The 23,378-nt window shown below is 39.9% G+C and overlaps 1 protein-coding gene across 10 annotated transcripts in view; it reads right to left on the reverse strand.

Annotated features, from left to right (window-relative positions):
- LOC145996192 (NAD kinase-like) overlaps positions 1-23,378 on the reverse strand; it is a 208,082-nt gene that overhangs the window by 42,078 nt on the left and 142,626 nt on the right. For 9 of the 10 annotated variants that reach the window (XM_083132578.1, XM_083132576.1, XM_083132580.1 and 6 more), the window contains one exon: positions 6,447-6,530. In XM_083132578.1, coding sequence (XP_082988704.1) covers positions 6,447-6,530 — 84 coding nt within the window. Of the gene's footprint in view, positions 1-6,446; positions 6,531-19,534; positions 19,787-23,378 lie in introns of those variants that run through there. The other variant, XM_083132579.1, reaches the window with a different exon arrangement.

The following is a 23,378-nucleotide window of genomic DNA, read 5'->3' on the forward strand; positions in this document are numbered from 1 at the left end:
GATTTGTGACACGTTGCTGGGCGTTCGGTCGGTTTTTGCCCGCCGTTGAAAAAGGTTTCCCGCTCGCACTCGCAACACTTTTTGTCTTTCTCCTTCAAAATTCTCCACACAGATCTTTCACTGACACCTGTCGCCACGGACGTTCTGTGAACAGCTGTGGTTTTGTTTTCATCGCAATCAAAGTACTTATACACATTGAAAACTATTTCTCTTGCCTCGCTGTGCAAGGGCTTACCTTTTTTTACTCCACTGCTCATTGTACAACAATGACAAAACCAGCAAAAAAACAACAACTCCCTAACAAAGAAACAAAATAGCCTGCAATCCCTCGCTCGTAGCTGCGGTTTGTTAGACTAATGTAGCAGTGTGGGGGTTTGCACACCTGCATCACCCCTCTCGGAATGATTTCGATTGGTTTGCACTTCACCTTGTCGTCCGCTCTAGCGAATGAGCCTTCGATTCTGGAAGGAGAGGTGAAGGTGGGAGATGACGTCACTGCCAAGTTATTTCTTCTGCGCTGTAAGTTCTGATGTTCTTGAGCACAAGCATCATTTTATAATCCAACTACTATAAGCCGTGGGCCACTTTGGGATCAGATGTAACGGAAGTTACAAGCAATGTTACAAAATATTCATTTGGTACACGTTGTTCTAGGTGTTATATCTTTTAATTTCAGAAATTTATCTCTCATTAGATGTTTGTAAATTGCCCTAGAAGCTCAACTAGCGCAACCTTTGGTTCGCCTACATATGAGGATAACATGCATATTTTCTGGATAAGCAGTTCTCGCTAGGAATTCAAGATATTTGGGTGGTGCCGCAGCGAAACGTCTTAGTTAGCAACACTGTTAGTTAGGACTTCAATTAGCGGGAAGCAAAAAGCAAATAAGGACACACGCAACGACGCCCTGGACGAGTGAAAGTTGGAGCATCTTGGCGGCATCGTGAGGATGAAAGTGAGCCGAGAGGGCGGCCGTGGCCCTTTCTGGCATTGCTCAAGCGCAAACCACGGGGGGGAAGGGGGGGGGGACGGAACGGGAAAGGAAGAAGCAGCACAGTTACCGTCGAAGGTAATTTTGTTTACGATTAGCGTTCCCGTTGCTTATGGTTTAGATTGATTGATTGATTGAGTTTATTTTACTCTTCTGCAAGGGTGATGTGTTCCCTAAATATATAGAAATTCATATTGTGAAGAAAATAATTGAATTAAGGTGCTTTTTAAGGGCATATTTTGACATATTTGGCCATTTCTACGTGATAAAGCATATTTTGATGGATTTTTGGTCATATTCAGCATATTTTCGCTTTTTCAAGAAATATAGTCATTTTCCACGTGGATTCGTTCTTACTCCCATTTATAATTGAAAATTTACAGAAAGTATTCATTGTGCATTTCAACTCATGAGAAAGTGAACTAAAAATAGTATGTATATGAAAATATTTCAGCATAAGTTAGATATTGATGTTTGAAACAGTCTAGTTATAAGGGCATATTTTTTCAAATTATAGTGCATATTTTGTAAAATTTTAGGTCATAAGAGCATATTTTGGTGATTGTTAGGTCATAAAAGTCCTAGCTCTAGTGATGATGAACAGTGGTTTATTCAGAATTTTACACTGGGGGCTGTAAGTCAGAAATTAGGGATGTGAAAGGCAAGGACGTATATAGGGGGAGGGTCAAAAGGGTCCTGACCCCACTCTCGGTTGTTTAGCTGTTGTTAATCGATTATTATTTACTTCCGCCGAACTTATTGCAAGACAAGGAAGGACAGTTTCAAAGATTTATATACGTACACTATATGATAATATGAATAAAATATTAATCAGGAATTTTACTTTTCGTTACTTGGATCTACAGGGTGTCTACCAAAATAACAAATCCAAAATTCTTGACTTTTTAATGACCTTTTTCTTAACATTCATTTAATCGCCCCCTACTTAGGTATAGTTGGAAACTAAGAAGCTATTCTATTCAATGAAAAACCCTCACCACAAGTCTGATTAAGATGAAAACTAAAGGTGTACTTTTAACATGAGATTTAGACTTGCTTTAATTATAAATGCATGTAAAAATTAATGCTTCACACTTCATTCTGGATGGGGAATGGCCACATTACTTTATTTCATATTTTTAAAAACTTCACGCATACAAGAATGTAATCTTAAGAAATAATGTCAACAAATCTTCACCACAACCCAATATAATTTTAGATTTCCAAATTTTCAATTCTATCAAATCCCAGTACAGGTATATAACAATGTAAGTTCACTACACTGGAAAAAAATAATCTTGACCGCAAGCATAATTTCTTGACTTTCTTGACCTACTTGTTGATTTCCTGAATATTTCTTGGCTGGTAGACACCCTGCTCTATTCCATATTTATTTCATAAATATTCAATTCTTGTATTTGACATTAATTTCCTTTCCAGAGCAGTTGTTTTTATACAAATTTTAAGGATATTAAGTACACCTGAAGTAGATAATGAATACGTGCTGTCATATCTTACTATTATTTTATGCATATTTAATCAATATTATTTCAAGTTAATTAAATATAATTATTCTAATTATATTATTATTATTATTATTGAGACACCCCCGAAATGTACTTGTAGATACGTGTAAGGGTAAATTTCGAGCCAAAATTACCATAAACGTGGCCTTTGTGAAAAAGTTATTGGGTGTTGAGGAAATTTTAGGGGGGGGTGAGGCACCGAGACATACTCCTAAGTAGATTTGAACCCTGAACCCACTTGATTACATGTCAAAAGAACAAAGAAAGTAAAATAGAGGATTCGAACCAAGGATATCTAGCCTCTGAGTTCACGCTGTGACAGAGACTGTTAAAAGCGGCACCAAATTAAAAAGTGGAGCGTGGACTAAGAGACTCTGGCATTTCTGATTGACTAATAGATCTCCCACTACGTGTACTTCAATTCCACACGGTGAAGCATTAATAGAGGTCATTAACTTATTATTTATTGAATTCGAAATCATTCAACGCTGCTATTTTGTCCCCTTCCCCCTTGTCGCAGTCTTTGTGGCGACACGCCCCTTCAAAGATACCCCTCGAAGCAAAAGAAAGGAACGTATGATCATAGAGGAAAGAATAGGACGTAGAAAGGTTAAAAATCAATGTGTAATTTGGGGCGGGGGCACCAGTTCATCTGCCACTACGTCACGTGATTGTTCTTGGAAAAAGCACAAGAAGGCGCATGTCACATTTGCGACACAACCTCGTACGTTACCTCACACTACGAAGAAACACATACGCAAATACGTACACATCGTGCATAACAACTAGTTTCTTATTATACGTACACTGGAAGCAAAACGAGTAATTGACGTTCAATGACGTCACTAGTCAGTTATAACATTAACCATCTTCCCCATTTCAGTTTTAATAGGTGCATATTTTGCAACCTCTACAAAACTTCATGTTTATGTTCGTCGAAACTTGCTTTTCATTATTATTATTCTGTATTTACTTATGAGTGCCTACAGCACCAATCGGTGATCACATGTGGCTACTCGTAGGCCAAGCGCGTTGAGTGTTCGACTCCCCATCTTGCCACTGATGGTTCTGGGTTCGAAGCCTGAAATCATCGTCGAAATCAGCAAAATTCGGCAGAAGAGTGGCATGGGTGTCCGAGAACCTTTGTGTCAGGCAAGTAAAGGAACATTACTATTTCGCACACACGTGAGATGTGCTACGTAGACGTTTCAGCGAAAACTGAGGCTCGAACCCGGGTCTCTGCTGTTGATAATTCCATGCATCACGCGAAAACAGTGTTGACTCGGTAGCTCAGTTGGTAAAGCAACGACACGGTACGTCAGGGACCCGGGTTCGACTTCTGGCCGAGCCTGCATTTTTCGCTGGAAATTCCACGAAGCAAAATAACAGTCTGGATTCTTGGTTTATTTTGCTTCGCTTGCCTGTAACTTTTGGTTAATCGCGAAGGTGAAGATGAGTGATGTTACGATGAAATTGATGAAGGGACAATCTCGCAAACACCCGCTCCAGACCGGGAATCGAACCCGGGATCCCTGGCTTCGTAGCGCGCTGTGATAAACACTCCGCAATGCATCCGAACAAAAGCAGAGGATTAAATAAGTACCCTGACCCCTTCCCCTCGAACAATATCCATATTCATCATTGTCGTCCTTCACCTCTGGAGCACCGATTGTATGCATATCGTGAAGTTTAGATGCAGATGAAGCTAACTGTGTGATAACAGGTGTCTTCCAAAATGTTCCGCCTGGGATCGTGACAATTACAATTTCGAATGCATTATAATACAGACGCATCACTGTGTTCCGGAAGAGATTTCCACCTTGATGAAGATCTCCGCACAGTAATCCACTGCTTTCAGCACGTTGGACAACTGTTTTCTACTTCATCAGAGAGTGCTCATATTTTGGATCTATTAAAATATTCACAAGAAACTTGTTGGTAGATTTGATGCACGTTAAGTTTGAACTTCGCAACAAAAATTTGATCAAGGTTTCGGTGTTACTAGTCCCATAGCTATTTTTGTGAAAGAATTTGGATTTCTTAGAATGCAAATATAGTGCTTCAAGGTGGCGCAAAAGTCATCACCTGATTTTCTTAGCCTATAGCTTGGGTTTTAAATTATACAAAGTAGTCTCTTTCTGTGTTAAACTTTTATTGATACTTGTAAGTTTTATGTCCTTAAATTTTTAAAGATAACATCCAATAAATGACCACCATTCGAAATGATGCAAATTTGGGCTCTTTTTATTGCGTTTTCCATGGTGCTGGAAAGAATCTGCGGGGAAATGTTTTCAATTTCAAGCTGAATATTGTCCTTTAGTTGCTGTAACGTCTCTGGCTTGTTCACATAAACCAATGAATTCAAATATCCCAAAAGGAAAAACAATCTGGAGCGGGGTCAAATCGGGGGACCTGGCCGGCCATGGCAAATCGCCAAAACGGGATGTTACTCTGCCCGGAGAAGTGTGACGCAAAAGAGCTAATGTTTCGCGGGCTGTATGTGGGGTATACTTATTCATTTTCGCACACAATAAATTTCGTGAGTATCTTCTACCTAAGTGACAAAACACTACTGATATAAACAACAAGATGTCAAAGTAAAGGGCAGTTCAAATAGGATGATGACTTTTGCGCCACCTGTTATTATCATAAGATATAATGACCTAGGTTAGAACCAAGGTTCTAAGGTTCTTAGAACCGCAACGGTATAGTTTATTTTACTGATTGGTAACGTACATACAAATTTTGCATATCCCTCCACCCGACACGACCCCAGTCAAAAATATTAATTCGCAAAGTGCTGAAAACCACCCTCGCTCCCGTAAATCAAATGCACAGTCACGGACAATTCTGGGTTGTAGCTAATTCATTGAATGTCAATGGGGGTTGCTCCACTCCGGAAGTATCCGTGATTGTACCAATAGCCCCAGTATGTCAACACCGAGCCGTCTCAGTGTTACCAACCATTTTTCGGCAATGTCCCTACATCTGACCAAATGTCCCTACGTCAAGTGAAGCGACTAAAAAAATAACACCTCATGAGCATGCAAACCAGAAGATAAAATATACACATTTACTTGCCAAATCTTTGTGCTCGGTGCTTTCAAAATTAATGAATAACGTTGAGTCGTTTACTGTTGGTTATGTTATTTGAAGTCATACATGCTGCTGCTGTGAAGAGATAGATGCTGGTTGGTGATGCTGTATTTCCTGCAGTCTTCTTCACGTGCCGTGAGGGAAGAAATTATCACCAGCAAAGAATTTAACAATTCTGGTCCCATTTTATTTATATTTTGTTTTTGTTTTTGTATTTCTTAACATTGAAAATATTCTTTCCGTTTCGGCGTTAGAATGTGCTAATGTTAGCAAAATGTTTTCAAAAAAGAACTTGCCTTCAAAGTGCTTGGTAACCGATAACATGTTCCAAAATTCTGATCGAGATTTGTTAGTTAGTTCATTTTCCTCCTCCTTCGCTAAAGTATCCAGGTAAACTAATACATTCATTCTTAGCGCGAAGAAAGTGCAACTGACTGGCGAGTAAGCCTTGCACCTTTGCACAATAAAATGTTATTTTCCAAGATTGAAAAAAGTCCCTACGTTTTCCCTCATTTGGCAAAATCTGTCCCTACGCGGGCGAAATATAGTGAAAAGTCCCTATGAGTAGGGACATGTCCCTATGGTTGGCATCACTGAGGTGTAGTGTGTGGTGTATGATCACGTGGAGCGTGCTAACCAATCAAACTAACGATGAAAGTAGCAGACAGGCATTTCCTGAATCTCTTGGACTGAACGCCGCTCAACGTCTATTCGGTTGAGCACGTTTTCTTTCCACCAGCCTGACACCGGGATGCACTTGCACTACACCTTGTGTCAAAAAGTGTAGCGAACTGGACGGGGCCATAGTCTAGTAGCTAAGAACATGTACTTACATAACCATTGCTGAATTCTTCATTATCCTCCCACACGGGCCGAACTGTTGGATGGGACTCGGTGCATTCAGAGACCTTGTCCGCCTGAAATGACAAACAAATGCATTTTCTTAAGAAACTTGAACCGTACGTAAAGGATCTACAGAATCACTAACAAGTTAATGTAGAACACATACAAATAATATACCTTAACACTAGAACGGCGAAGGATCTGATACCCCCTAGAACAGCGGAAAAGGGGTACCCTTGAACCCTCATAAGAAATGCATTTAAAAATGGAAACATATTTTTAATTTATATTATTTTCTGTGCTATATGTATTATAATCAAAGTGCATAGGTGTTTTTTGATGCATTTTGATGACAAATAAAAATTATAATGATCAACGACTGAACACTACAGAATACGCAACATTTCACCACGAGAAACTTCTACGTCCTTCCCGGTCCAAGAAGACTACCTACATGACGACGTGTAAATTCTGACAAGTTGGAACATGCTAAAGACAGGATGACACAGGAACGCTGATATTGCAGCATGCATAAATGAAACTTTACAGGGGTCAAATTGACCCCTCCCGCTGTTCTAGGGTTATAACATGAAATTTCACGGAAAGAAATTATATTTTGTAGATTTCAATATACCATCTTGAAAACGAGAAAGAATTATGAAATGACACAAAATTTCGAGGACAAAAATAAGAAAAACGGGATAGTTATTAGAGAAACAGTGAAGGTAGGGGTCATTTTGACCCCTCCTGAAGTTGGAAATTCTAATCATTCACTATGAAAACTTCCATTCTTTACTCATAAATGCAATAAACAATGTGGTCAATGGTTCGACATGGAAAAAACATGTGTGAAAAATCTATATCAATCTGGTTTCACAAATCATAAAATATTTGATAAGTTTAAGCTTCGAAAAACAGCGCTACAGACAGCAGGTATTGTCAGCAAAATTCTCAATACAATGTACGTGTTTGGAAAGAGTCTGAAAGATGCCGAATGTATTGTGGGGCTGTTTTTCTCTTTTGATTTCCTGAGGTAAGAGATCACGGAACACCTTCAGTTCTGAACAGAAATCACTGCTTTCAATATCGCGACATTCACCCTCTAGGGCCGGCTCTGCCTAAGACATATGTGCAGATCATTGTGCAGCGTGCACTCCAACTCCCCAACAGTTCTTTCTCAAAAGAATGCTCTTTTTCCAAGCAGCTTTACCTAATGCCTTACAGTTGGAATATGATTACCGTCTCGGATTGCACATTGTTGCACGATGATGAACCGAGTTGCATGTCCTCGTGTAGTGCGAAGCGGATTCCTGTCACATACCTGCACGATCTACACGTACGACTGAGCTTCGTCCACAACTCTGTGATTCATTAAACTTCTGCGAGAATTTTCAGCCGTAAAATGAACAGAAAATATGTGATGACATTACTTGAGGTCAAGGAGAAAAACTGTAAAAAAAGACATGCTTGTTCTTTGTTCTATACCAACGGTTGAATGCACCATCATCCTTGACAAGAATTTCTGTACACTATACCTACGAATGCTGGCAGTTGGCCCAACGGAAAAATAACAGAATGGGAAACAAAAGACATGAGCCTTCCATTGGTCACACACATAGGTGAATCCAGAATTATTTTCTGGGAGAGGCACAAAATATGCATTCGACCAAAATAACTATATCATAGGATCTAACAATGGAAATATAATGCTGTACACTTTCTATGGATGTGAAACTTGGTCCCTTACACTAAAAGGGGAACATAAATTAAGAGTATTGAAAATAAAATCCTTAGGAAAATATTTGGACCTAAAAGGGATGCGGAGACAGGTGAGTGGAGAAGGTTACATACTTTAGAATTGCACAATTTGTATTCCTGTCCAGATTTTGTTAGAATAATTAAATCAAGAAGATTTTACAGGATTCTTGTTGGGAAACCTGATGGTAAGAGACCTGTAGGAAGGAAAAGATTGAATTGATCTTGCTCGGGATAGGGACAGATGGAAGGCTTGTGTTGCTGCAGCCATAGACCTTCGGGTTTAAGAAGGCTAGAGAGTTAGTTAGCAGGCTCTCTACATATTAAATGCAGAACATATTGTGTAGCGACCTTTTTTGAGGAAAAAAAGGTTTGGTGAAGTCCATTTTGCGTTCAGATAAGCTAATCGATAGAGGCATGCATATTTCGTTTTTGACGAAAACACGGAATTTGAAATAACACATTGTAATGTTAATTTTTCATGTTTCTGAAAGGTGTGAGGTGCATTTTCCTACCCTGTTTTGTCAAGAAATTATGCAAAATGCGAACACGAAATTTACCGTTTATATACCGACGCGACACTTTCTGAAGTCTGAAGTATCCTGTGAGTTATGTAATTCACGGAAAATTGATTAATTCTGCTGGAAATATTTGAGAAGCAAAAATGGACCCCTTTATACAGGAATAAACTAATACTCTGGTAATGATTTAAATGTGCTATTACAAGGGATATGTTTATTTTGTGTAATAGTGCAGTTTTTAAATCAAATTTGGGATTATATTCATATTTTTAAAACCAAAATGTCATTTTATATACGGCTTTTCACCGCTATAACAGCGAAATTTCATTTTATTTACCGCTTTTGAATCCGAAATTGACTCTGTTTTTATACCGAAATTTTGCTTTTTTATTTACCAAAAATATGTGCCTCTACTAATCGAGACTGGGCCAAACCATTCAGCCACGTGCTTCCACTGGAAATCGAACCTGGGACATCTTGATTACAAGCCTACAGTGCGAACAGTTATTGTAAAGCAGAAGCAGTTTCACAGTAGCTGAATTAGCAAAGGTAAGTTTGCGTTTAATCTGTCTCCATATTATTTTCTTACAAGTCAATCTCCCACCCTCACATAGGTTGGTTTTGTTGTTCATTTATTCACGGTGACAATGCTGTACAATAAACTTACGGTGAACCATCACCGTACAGTTACGGCAATTCTAAAACACTGTACAATCACCGGCAATAAAAATGGGGCACATAGATCCCGAAATTTTCACGTGCCTGCAAGGCGTTGTGTGTGTTGCCTAACTCTACGGCGTTGCCCATTTTTACGGTCTGTGACTGTACAATGACATTAGTTTTAGAAATATATCTGGATGTCATACTTGATTTGATATGATTTTTGTTATTTAGCGTCGCTTTTCTGCTGCCACTTTTGGCTATTCGCGACGATGAGGGATGAAATTGATGTACAGAAACTCACAAAAGAAATTATACAGTTCGCAGGAGATCTTCAGCTTCACCTCTTAGAAAACTTTAAAAAACTAGAATCTCTTCCCTTTATCGCGGTTTTACTAGTGCTAAGAATATGCAACTGGCACACATTTACTTTTTCAATGGTTCTCCAAAATTCGAGAACACGCAGAAGCGCATTAGCATCTCAATCGGTTGCTCCATTCTATTGATCCGACGGCCTACATTCACTCGGCACAGCGCCGATTCGAGTGGGCCACGCATTGACTGCCACAACATGGGAGACCGAGTTCTCCAGATTACATCTCGGCGTCAGCGGAGGAAGGAGAATATGATGCTCCTTTCATATTGTTTCCGCACCATTTCAAAGCTTTCTCCGATTCGACTTGGTGGGAATAGAAGACATGATGTAGCAGCGTGAGGAGATGACGGTAGTCTTTCGTGGTGAGAATTTGTGCCTCATTCTCTGATTGATTGAATCAGGTTATTTTATGTCGTCTTTCTAATGGTGGTAGAGCTCCACATATTCTTGATCTCGGCCATACTTGGGATGATGTGATCAGCATCACGTCCGCCCGCCATTATCACCCCCACAGGTACACTACACATCACTGATACAGGCTGGGTGGGCCTCAGAGCCGTGAAGAATAGGGAAACTTCCTGGTTCAGCTCATCTGCCCAAGGACAATGACAAACACATATGGACTAGGGATGGCCAAATGTGGATACAATTTTATCCGGATATCGGAAAGTTTTCTATCTGGATTTCAAATATGCGGATATCCGATATTCTGATATCTGGTTTGTTCAGATATCCTAATTCTTCAGATATCCGGAATGACCGGATATCCGAATGTGTGCTTATCTGGACAGTTTTATCCTTTATCCGTTTTACGGGCTATGCACATATTCTTTATCGTCATTTTCGCATCATCAAATCTGTTCTATCCGGATATCTGAATATCCGTTCCATCCGAAACGTATCGGATAATTTGAAATCCGGATTTTGTGGCCATCCCTAATTTGGACGACTCAGTTCCTGCAGAGGATTATACTGTAGGTTAAGGCGCCACAGCCTCGTTAGTCGGCAAAATGAAGCCCAGGGTGTACAAAGTGGAAGATTGATTCATTCATTTGGTTTATTTCACTTCGCCCTTCTGCCACTTTTGGCTCATCGCGACGATGAGGATAAGCTATGAAATTGATGAAGAGACACTCAAGGAAAGCCCAGGGCGGCATTCGAACCCGGGACCTCTGGCGTCCTAGCGCGTTGTGATAATGTAGACTAAACTACATTTTAACATGGAGACGATGACTGTGTTCACTTAAATTCCAATTTCGCTGAAGTTTCTCACTTCAGGATCCATATTTGAGAGCCCACTACCGCAGACAAATTACGGATACACGTGTACTATACTGTAAGCAACTCGGACTGGCGGCTGGGAAACAGCGAATCAGTGATCAGTTGAAGTTTCTTCGACTGAAATCGGGCATTTTCGAGTCACAAGGTACCGAACATTGTTCGCGGAACGAAACAAATGAGCGTTGGGTCCACCACATGTTGCCAAACGTACCGTAAAGCGAGATAGTGTCTTCTCGGGCAACGGCATTGTCAGCACCAGAAATCAGCGGCGTGTTAATGGTACAACTGCACACGTGGTCCTACACGAGGGAGTTTCACACGCAAACACGCAAATAAACAACTGGCAAAAACAGAAATACGCTTGGCAAAGTTGCTTCGGGAGAGCGATGTGACCCCTTCAGCTTTTACTTCGCAACCGAGTTTGTTGACACTCATCGAAACACACCTCCCCGAAGACGGGCGACAGAAAGGGTCAGAAATAGCCGTCAAGGTCAGCCGCCAGTTGGAGTTCCGCTCAAGCTTTCAATCACGCACGCTATCTAGCGTCGCCCGTGAGAACTATTTGGCGCTCGAACGAAATCCTCTTTGCAGCACTCTAGTATGTATGCAAGTCCTTCTGTCTGTCGCTCCAAGTGATGCTGAAAAAAGTGCATTTCGTAAGCAATGTTTACATCACGTTTCTCCTCCCACCCACCGGAGGAAAGCTACTCGAGAACAGCTGATCTCGCAATGGAGACTGTGGCGAAGGTTAAGCGGGCGTTTTCCACACGTCAGTGAGGGATTTTATTACGTCAGGTGCAAATTAAATGAAAGTTTGAAGTCTGCAGGCAGAGAGAAGCTTCACCTGTAAAAGTTTCGAAATTACCACATAAAAAAGTATCACTCAGTACATACAACTTTCTTGCACCTGGAAAGGAAAAAAAAAATCACAACCTACAACCATAAACAAATATTCAGAATTAGTCACGCGGACCGGTGACTTCTCGTTTCGTCTAATGGCTTATCAGCATAAGATGATCAAATCTGACATGTCTGATTTGATTGGATATCTTGTTACTTAGTTACCGGAGTGACTGCTTCTTCTACTTATTATTATTACCGTAAAGATAGTTATTCCACATCCAACGTTTGCAAGTTGATACAACACGTTTCGTGTTCGGAAATGTTACCTAAATGCGTATTCTCTGGATGCTAAGGTGAAATGATTTGAGTTAAATCGACTAAGGAAAGGAAGTGAAGCTTCGATGTATGATGCATGTAGCATACACAAATACGACAGTTCTGAAACAGTGTTTGTGCACGGTACGTTAACCACTAAAGGACGGAGGTACACAAAATAACCTCTATGAAAGGTGGTACTTCGGTACAAAGCGTCTTTGTGTTTTCCCATCTACTTTAGCAAACAGCATTCGCCGTTATCGTTACGTGATAAAACGCGGCGTAAAATCAGTAAAGTGCAGATTAAGCTTGGAGAATGGTATCGGAAAACAAGGCTTGTGGTTTAAACTGTTTAAACAAAACACAATTTGGAGATCATGCGTTAATTATTGCTATACTTTATGAAAAAAAATTATGTTTCTGAAAAATAATAAAAAAACTGACTTTACAGGAAAAGGCCAATATTTACTTCGGTAATTTACAGCTAACTTACGATAGGCTGTAGAGTCTAAATGAGATATAGAAATAGACTTTTAACATTTAATAGAAAATTGACATTTGGTGAGAATGATATGATAAATACATGAATATTCATGCCTGGGTTCTGATAAGAAAATAAAAATATGCTAATTCTGCTGAAATTCAGCTTCTCATTAATTCGTCGTATCTACTATGCTCCATAATCAAACTACTGAAGAACTCTCAAGTAAACTGAAAATATATTCAAAATATCCTAATTAAGTAGCTCTAATTTGATTAACAAAATATTTGTGAACATGTTTTGGATAAACGCAATACACTTGATCTGTTTTTCATAAAAAAATATTTGAACACTAAAGCATTCCATAACGAATACAGCGTAAGACTTACTGAGTTTTGATGCGTTCGTAATAATTTTAAAGTCTATATTCGTTTGAAAAAACTCATAAAATACAATCGATGTTTGCAAGACGAAACATTATTAAAACTTTGTCTTAAAGCTATAATTTTGAGTACCTATATTTTAATTTATTTGGTACAGTCTCTTCAGACCAACACCCAACAAACACGCAATTATATGCTCAATTTAACTACTGTGTACTCGATATATATATATTTTTTTAGTTAGAATACAAATAAGAACGTGTTCCGTGTGCCCGCCATTATGTACTTGGATGGTTCTTATTTGGTGCTATGGTATAATACAATATTCATGATTACGAAATAACACATGACGGCAAGACAATAAAATTGGAAGTAACGGAACTGTTTTGGGAGCTCCTGTGGTTATGCAATGTGCTTCAGCGAGTGGTCACGCGTGCTAAATACGATTTTAGGCGCGAGACTATACGAGCGAGCGAGCCTTTACACTTGTGTGTTACTTTATGTAGTGGGGAAAACCGCGCAGAAGTACGTAGTTGTTTAGTTGATGCTTTGAAGTCACCGAGAACGCAAAAAATGTATCATCCTCTGTACTGTCAATTCGGTGATACCTGACGTCTTCAGATTGAAAAAAAGCTGCAATTCAATAAATGTTCGCGTAGAACGTCGGTGAAAAGTAACAAGAGCACTGAATCTATGTAATTGTGTGTTAACACAATTCAAGTGTAGACTATGTGATTCAGTCGCCGATACAATTAAAAGGAATTCTAATACAGTAAAACCTCGTTAATCCGGAACCCGACAAGCCAGACTTCACTTAATCCGGACAGGCAAAAGGCAGCAGAATGCAAGGTTTCAAATGTGGCTAGAAGTCAACAAGAGAACTTCCCAAAGAAAAGGCAGTCAACCACTGATGAAATTCTGTTTCCCGCAAACTTTGTACTGGACTGTACACTTTATTTAGGCCTATGCCTTTAAACACACCATAATAAACGTGTTTTGTTGTTGTAAACTGAGTTTTAATGCACTTTCTACTGTTCTTTTAGGTTATTTCAGTTAATCCGAACTTTCGTTAAACCGGTAAACTTATCCCCCCCATTAGTTCGGATTAACGAGGTTTTACTGTACTAGGGTTGAACCGATACCCATATCGACACCGATACTCTTATCGATTCTCACCGATACCGATGCTTGAAAATGAACAAATTGTGTTCAAAATAATTAATATTAGTGGGTAATTGATCATTCCTCTCCAATTACAAGCATCAATTTACCAAAATTTTGTCAAAATATTTTTAAGAAAATTACATCAGAATATGAAAATATCTGTTATGCAATTAAAAAATACGGCACAAAATTAATTGAAATTTCGATTTTGCATAACTTTCAGGATAATAAAAACGTCGGGAAAGTATCGACGATATCGGTAAATAAAATCAAACCGATACTTTACGATATCGGTATCGCCTCAGCTATAGTTAATATGAATGCTTCTTCTGACACGGTAAAATGTTACTTGCAGAAAAACCTCTGCTGCAAATTCTGAGCATGGATCGCAATTATTACAGGAGTCAAATGAAAATCTTAAAATGTCCAGGGCAGATGGTATAGCCTACAGCTCAAATTGACATGAGGTATCAACTGTTATTCACATAACGACCTCAAGGGTGCAACACTGATCAAGTGAGCTTAAAAACGCCATTTTTGTTATTTTAAAAATTGCGCCTCCTATACGCAATTGCACCAGTGAAGAGCAATGGTTTCTTGCCCTCTGTCAGCCTAAAACTTATTGGGAAATGAAAATTCAATATCTCTGTGGATGCTTACCACACCAGCAAGTTCACTAATGGAGGAGAAAGTTGGACAATAGCCTCAGATCGCAGGCAGATGGGTGCAAAGGCCTTCGCAGTGGCTCATAACTAGAGCCCGGAAGTTCAGGCATTTATTTTCGTTAAAATAGGCAGGCAAAAAGGCATTTATAATTTAGTAAATAGGCACCAAAAATGAAAAAAGGCAAAATAAACCGAAAAAAGGCACATTTAGAAGTCGCTTACTTTTATCTATAATTTCTGGCAAAATGTTAAAATCTAAATTGGGAAGAGCATTTCAATTTTCTCCGTCTTGATTGCACATAACTACAAGGTGCTTTTTAAGTTCTAAACATTCATTGATAGTCGTCTGTCAGAGAGAATGTTTTTCACAATAGAAAATGATCTTTCTACTTCGACAGAAGTTATTGGAGCATACATATAACAAGCTAATGTAGCTGGACTCATTTTGGTAACAGCATTTTCACCTTTTAGAATATCACAAATTGTTTTCAATTCCTTCAAGTCCTCATTTGCACTCACTACCCGTTAGCACTTTTCCGCAACAGCTCACCCCTTTTCTCCTGGCACTTCCATCATCTGCTGCATAGATTCCTCGAAGATTTTCATGGATGCTATAATTGTAATTGTCTCTGGCAATGCACCATAATGTGCAAAAGTAAACTTGAATAGCACAGGAGTTTTTTCACTTCACGAATTGAAGCCGCTTCATTTTCTGGAAGAGCATCGATCACCTCACTGATTTTTTGAAGGTTGTTAGCATAATATATAGCTCAGGTTCCCCATCTCGTCAAGACTGGTTGCTGAGGTAAACTAAGCTCAATCGCAACTTCCTGAAATTTTCGGGTTCGAGAGGGAGATTTCAGAAATATTTTCTTTGTGTTCGAAATCAACCTGTCCACTTCAGCAGTCAATCATGCACAAGAAATGTTAACCGAAAGGCAATATCCTAACTCAGCATGAAATACTTTTTTCTCACACTTTTCTCCTTCAGCAATGTTGAAACATGCGTGAGTTCAATATTACTTAAATAAAGTGAAAATTATTCACATAATAAACGGAAGAAAAATAAATGCCAACAACGTTTTTTGGGAGAAAAATAATTTATATACACATTTTTTTAAAAAAATGTCAAATTTCATTGAAAAAGGCAAAAAAAGGCATTATAATTAAAAATAGGCAGTGGGGTCCCAAATAGGCAAAATAGGCAAAATGAAAAGGCTTCCAAAACATTCGAAACAACATAAGAAACGTATGTCCGGAAAAATTTTATCAATATATGCAGTAGATAAAAAGAGGCATTTTGCCAAACTTCCGGGCTCTACTCATAACTTATTCTTCTTAAGCTATACAGACACTAACTCCAAGGTGAAAATATATTTAGATCAGCAATAGGTCTGTGCTAAAATGCAGCAACCCTACACACAGAAATCTACTAAGAAATAAAAACAAAATTGGGTTTTCACTGGACTCTACCTTGTACTAACGCTCTTCTCTTGTACAAATTAAAGCCACACAACGAACTGTGTGGAATCCTTTTGTTGTTCTGTGCGACCTCAAACTAGCCTTCATCCATCATATCGTACGATTCCAGTCCACCGGTGCACGACACTTTGGTCACGAGTAAGATTTTATTGCAATGCGTTAACGCGTGTTTCCAGATACTATCATTCTGGAAAAACCCTCTCTGTTCTCTTGGAAACTTAAAAAAAAAAACCTCCGGCCACTGGAATGTGTACTTTGTACACGTCACACCAAGGTTGTTGGTTAAGTGCATTTGGGACTTCCTCTCTTTGTTTCTGTTTAAAGGGAAGTCGTCATTACAGTAATATCCGAGTCATTCGGTATTTACGTCAGTAGCCATACAATGTTTCACGATTGAAATTAAATCCATTTGAGAAAAACAGGGTAATTTCTAAGGCCCGGATGTATGCAAAACATGAGAAGTATGTACATAAATATGTAGAAAAAAACGTTGAAATATGTAAAAATATGCAAGTGAATTAATTCCTGGCAGTAAAAAAATGCATGGGCTGTCAGGTCCAACACCATCTCTATTTTTGTGATTTTTCAACTGTGAACATTTTTACAAAAAATCTATATATATATAAATGTATGTATGTGTGTGTGGGTGTGCATATTTGTTTGTTCCGGCATAACTCTCGAACGCCTGGAGCAATTTCAACCAAACTTGGTACACATATCACTTCCAATCTCGAAAGAAATACTGTGGGGGTAAGACACCCTGGCACCCCTGGGGGTGGGGGTGGGAAGGGGGGTGACACGTAAAAATAATCAAAAACGTCCGATATCAGTGTGGAATCCATAGCTTTCGTGGTCGCTAAGATGAATAGTGACACTCCCAATGCCGTTCAACTCCAAGTTCATCACCTATCGGGATAGGGGTGAGAGGGGGTGAAAAATAAAATGTCAAAAATGACCTAGATTAGTGTCGAATCCATAGTTTTTCGGAGTCGCTAAGCTAATTGGTGACATTCAAGATGACATTTACATATAAATACAATTCGTTACATTTCACACTATAGTTAGAATTCATTATTCTCATGTCTAATATAAGATTGGGATAAATAAATACCCGGGCAACGCCGGGCAACCGGGCAACGCCGGGCAATCAGCTAGTATTAAATAAAGAGTAACGTGTGGTTTCTTTAACAGACGCAATTCATGAGATCTGAAGTTTGTCCAAAATACAAGTTATCGTAGCAGTTGCTTTTGTCTTGTATGGCACATACCATATTATGGCGTACCAATATGAGTGAAGCTTCTGGTCCTAATGAAGTTGTAGTCACCCTATCCCTAAGAGTTTTTTCGGAGTCAAAATCAGCTAATATTTTCGAGATATCAATACACAAAACAGCAAGTTGGTGAAGTCTTCCTTGCCCAGAAGTATTGCATATATACATCCTGAGTCTTCGGAGGCAAAAAAAAAGGGGGGAGCGAAAGATCGGAGCACTGAAAATAACATCATACAAGAGATAGGCAGGTATAACATAGGACAGGAGAAATATAGCTCTTTTTCTTAGTTTTGAGAGGAAGTTGCCACTGTTCAGAAGTCAATTTTATCCCAAATTTCATAAGTGGCACACAAACCTCTCTCATTCACATTAAATTTGAAAATTTTTATGGGGAGGCGAGTGCCCCCCCCCCCCGCCAAGTTACGCCTATGTCTTGTCGGAAAACATTAGTTGGGATAGGTTCGTATCCATACAAAATAATAACAAAATTGAGAAAATACACTAATTTATAGGCCATAAAGAGATGTATTGCATCGGTAATTTTAATGATACCCGATAGCCTATATCGTCCTATTTCGACAGAGTACCACTTAATCTTTTCCATCCCTAATTTCTATCGTTCAATTTTATATCATTGGTCGGACCCCTTTCCCTTCCCCACGAAAAATTCTGGCAATGCCCATAGCCAGTCAGCACTAGGAGGTCGTACTCTTACAACAATTTTTTTTCTAACGCTGAGTTGGGAAAAGCACCAACAAAACATCTATATATATAAAAATGGATGTGTGTGTGTGGGTGTGTTTGTTTGTTCCGGCATAACTCTCGAACGCCTGGAGCAATTTCAACCAAACTTGGTACGCGTATCACTTGCAATCTGGAAATAAATACTGTGGTGGTAAGACACCCCTGGCACCCCTAGGGGTGGGGTGGGAAGGGGTGACAAGTAAAAATAATCGAGAACAACCGATATTAAATTCATCACAGACAGACATCCGTGACTCTATGCAATCCGCACAACGATAGCGTTTCTCGGGTTGTCTAACATTCAGGCTGTGTCGCAAATGGAATCCACAGTTTTCGTGACACTCCCAATGCGGTTCAACTTCACCTATCGGCATGGGGGGTGAGAGGTGGTGAAAAATAAAATGCCACAATTGACCTAGATTAGTTTCGAATCCATAGTTTTCGGAGTCGCTAAGCTAATTGGTGACATTCACGATCACATTTAAAATTATACATTTTACACTATAGTTAGAATTCATTACTTTCCTGTCTAATACAAGATTGGGATAAATAAATACCTGGGCAACGCCGGGTAATCAGATAGTTGAAAATAAATTACGTTGTTCCCTAGGGTGTTTCCAATATTTTCGTATTACTGTTTGTAAAAACATAAATGTAATAATGCAAGCATGCACTTAGTGGGCCTATCAGGCGCCAGCTTTAAATGCGTGTCATCCGTGACACGACAGTGACAGTGTACAATTGGCTGTTAATGACGGTAATTTATGTAATTATTTTAATTAGTAAATAACTGCACATATGTGTAATCAAGAAAGCAGTTGTTCAATATGAAAATGCTTTCTGGAATTTAGTGATTAAGAAAAGTGTGGGCCTGTGAGCCCCCCCCCCCTCAGGTAAGTAAGTTTCTCGTACGACACGGGTAAGCTATAGTTAAGGGTCCTGCAGTTTAACTCGAGAGCAGTCTGCAATCTTGTCTAACTTAAATAAAGTAACGGTTTCCCACAATTACATGTTCTAACTTTGAAGGTCTTGATTCGGAGGAACAAAGCCTGGTCGTCAAACAGCTTCAACTCGCCCCGGAATTACCATACAAAACAGACTACCTAATTGTAACACGACCGCTTGCTGACGGCTTACCTGAGCTGCTTTGTGGAGGCGAAATACAGCGTCTGTCTCGGATCCCAGTCACCTAGATGGTCGCTTCCTTCAGGACCGTAATGGGGCTCCGCGTCGGGAGTCGATTCCCAACCGTTCATTCTTCTGGCAGCTCAAACGTGTCACGAAATCGAACGATTTAAAGCGAGGCTGGAACCTTTAAAGGGTATGACAAACTTCACGACGCCAGGGAAACACGCACAGACAACCACACTCTAACAAGATCAACTGGACAAAGACAGTCAAGGTTAGACAACTTCATAGTCTGTTGAATTCCTCAATTGCCTCCTCACGTCCAACACGCGCAACGCCTTACCGGGGAAAAAAGAAGGGGGAAAACATGTATAATGTGCCGGAACTTTCCTGTTAGGAATTCATTCAGGAGGAAGCCGGATGAACAGGGAACTCCAACTAGTGCAGAAGACTAGTTCTTCCGTCTTGGGAACTACCACACATGGTTTTCGACCCGTGTGGTAACTAGATAAAAGTCTAATGACGTGGGCAACCTTGAGGTTTATCTTTGGTTTTATACGTTGTTTGTTTTTACTTACAGCCGAAAGATAGATGAAGTGCAACATCATAGGCGTGCGCACACACTCTGATTAGGGGGGAGGGGGCGAAAGCCTTGATGATTGATTGGCTTTTTTTGCTTCTGTTTTTTTTTGCCACTTTTGGCTAATTTGCGAAGATGGGGATGAGTGATGACGTGATGAAATTGATGAATGGACACTCGCAAACATCCATGCCCAGGCCGGGATTCGAACCCTGGCGTCGTAGACCGATGTTCTAACCACTCCGCCACGGGGGCCGTACAAGAGCCTTCGTGAAAGTTCACTCACTGTTTACAAACTCGGTCCTGATGCGCACAAAGCAGAGGCGTATCGAGAGTGAGTCTGCCCCCACCCCATCCGGACAATACCCATACATTTAGGGTAATACTATACATGTCATACGTCTGATGCGGAAATGTAACTCACATTTACTCCAAGGGAAATATAGCTGAATCTGAATAAAATTCACTGCACACACGCTTTTGAATAGTGGACTGCAAATAAAACACTCGCTAGTCCAACAGGAGAATGAACCTCTGCAGTCCTAACTGTAAGGCGATATCAGAACTTGCCTTCGTAAAATTTCAACTGAAGTTTCCTCATCGCCTTAGAGTTAGGCAACATGCAGGGAAATATATATTTTAGGGCCTAGGTGCCCCACTTTTATTGCCGGTGACTGTACAACCAGTTTGAATGCATGATCTCCGTGGTGGAGAGGTTTAACACAGCGTCATACGACGCCAGGCATTCCGGGTTCGAATCCCAACCTGGGCGTGGGTGTTCCATGTGAGTGTCCATCATACCATCACTCTCATCTTCGCCATTAGGCAAAAGTGGATGAAAAGCGAAGTAAAATATACCAAATCAATCAACCCAGTTAGAGAAATAAAATCTTCAAGTTCTTGAAATAAACAAACAAGAAAACAAAAAAAAAACAGCTTAAGAATTTCAAATGCAAATGCAAAATCAACATTTGAACACTTCAAGTTGAAAGCCACACAGGTCCTTGGGATATCCTGTACAATGACATCTATTTGGTGGCTTTGTTAGGAAGACTGCACATGCCGTACGCGACAAAACAATCTCAATACACGCTGCACAAACCTACATTAGATTGGCCGGCCCTCAAGTGACACGCGACAAATGTGATATCTCCCTTACCTGAAGCTGTGACACATTTGCCCAATGGTACGTTATTGTGCAGGGGGTTTCACTCGCTCTCGGCCCCCTGATTTTCGCTCATAAAAAACAAACTATTGGTCATAATTTAAGAAATTTGCTACGGACGCATGGAGATGGCGCCATTCTCTCTCTAGTCCTTCCGTGTGCGTCTGGACGATTCTGCAGTTAGATGCCAATCGTACGGGCGTGTGCTTTCAGTCTGAGTTCTTGGTCCTGCTGTTGCGACGCACCCGGCTTTGGGCTACTGAGAATCCTTACACTGTGCACGAAACACCTACTTATGATCAAAAAATTGTGAAGTGCTGTGCGCTATATCAAGGCGCCGCATTATTGGCCCCATCTTTTTTGACACAACAGTGGACACAGAAGTCTGTGGAAATATTCCAGGCGTTTGTAAATCACCTGGATGACGAGGAACTAAGTAATGGCTATTTTCAGAAGGATGGCGCCACTTACCACACTTCCAACGCCAGCATGCAAGAAATTGTGTCCTCTTTTGAAGATCGTGCCATGCTAACGGAGACCACCTCTAACAATCGCTGTGACGTCACCATGCTTCTCATACACCAAGGGATGTCCGCATCAAATTTCATTACATTATGACCAATAGTTTGATTTTTATAAGAGGAAATCAGGGGGCGAGAGCGAGTGAGACACCCTGTACTATCTGATACGTCTGAGGAATTAACATGTCATAACATAGACATAACATGTCAACTATTTACTGCAGTGCATTGGGAATACTGTCATGAGAAGATTCTCGCGCTTATCAACAACGTCTCTTGCTGAAACTACAGTATTTATTATGTTGCGATACTGTAAAGTCTTTCGTAACACATCCCGCAACCTTGGCTGTGTTTTCCCCCTACAGTTTCCGTACGGGGTTCGTTAAGTTGTTGTTTTAAGTCCACTTTATGCACAGTAAGGCTAATCGAGACTGGACCTACAGTTCAAAGTGGGATCCGAAACACTGTGTGACTCCACGGGGTATCGAACCCGGGACTCCTTCAGGGAGGAGGTGATTTATATTATGTAATGAATATTATTAATGTAAGCCACAAGTTACATACTATACCGAAACTATATATAAACACACACATCTATTGGAATTGGCCCACTCTCACATATGAATTCCCCACCAGTCGGTTATTTCGTGAAATAATTCTCGGCCTTCCCCGACATGGCTAGACCTTGAGAACGAACTTGAAAAGAGAAAAATATTCCAACCGTTGATAAAATCAGTTACGCAACGAGTTTGGGAAAGGAGCTTCTTTCTCATATCCTACTTTAAGTTTCAACATCATAAATTTCAAGCGAACAATATTTCCATCATTACATCAACAATCAGCCATTTCTCCTTGCGTCACACAGCCAAAGGAGAGCACTTGTCTGCAGAAGCTTTTCCTTCAGGTAGCATCCTCCATTAGACAATGGATGGAATCAGTAGGGAAGGGATTTTAAGGTGCAGCACCTCTCCAAAACTTTAGCTTTTTTCACACCGATCATTTGTGTATTTTAGGACATAAAAACAAGTAAAATGAACACACACTGTTGCACCTTTTCGTAACGTTAGCACATTTATCCTCTTTTTACTGCCTCTTTGATGCTTCAGCACCTTCTTCCTTCCTTTTCTTTCATGTTTTGTTAATAAAAATGGACATAAACATAAATGATTTTCACTCTTCTTGAGCAGCTACATAAAATCCTATAGTCTCATTGTGTAGAGCAGAACTAGAGGTTATAGACTGGTACAATATAATCATTGCAGCCCAAATAGTTCCCAAGATATTGTAGCAAAACCCGCGAGAGAAAACACAAACCTCGACAAAACCTATTCGGCAGAACCACCGTTCTCTCTGCGGTCCGCGCGCATTATATACAGAAGGCGCAGAAGGAAAGAGCATTGAATAAAGGCATTTTATCAGCACCTTCTTGAAAACATTTCCAGAACCCTTATTTTTCCCCTTTCGCGACCATTATTTTGCACCTTAAAATCCTTTCCCTAGTAATCAGTGGTGCAAAACTTTTGAAAAACACTGGGCGAACTGAAATCGAAGATTTGTTTCATAAATTTATGCCATAATACTAAAAAA

Source organism: Lepisma saccharinum, chromosome 12, assembly GCF_977018435.1.
Source record: "Lepisma saccharinum chromosome 12, izLepSacc3.1, whole genome shotgun sequence".
NCBI lineage: Eukaryota > Metazoa > Arthropoda > Insecta > Zygentoma > Lepismatidae > Lepisma > Lepisma saccharinum.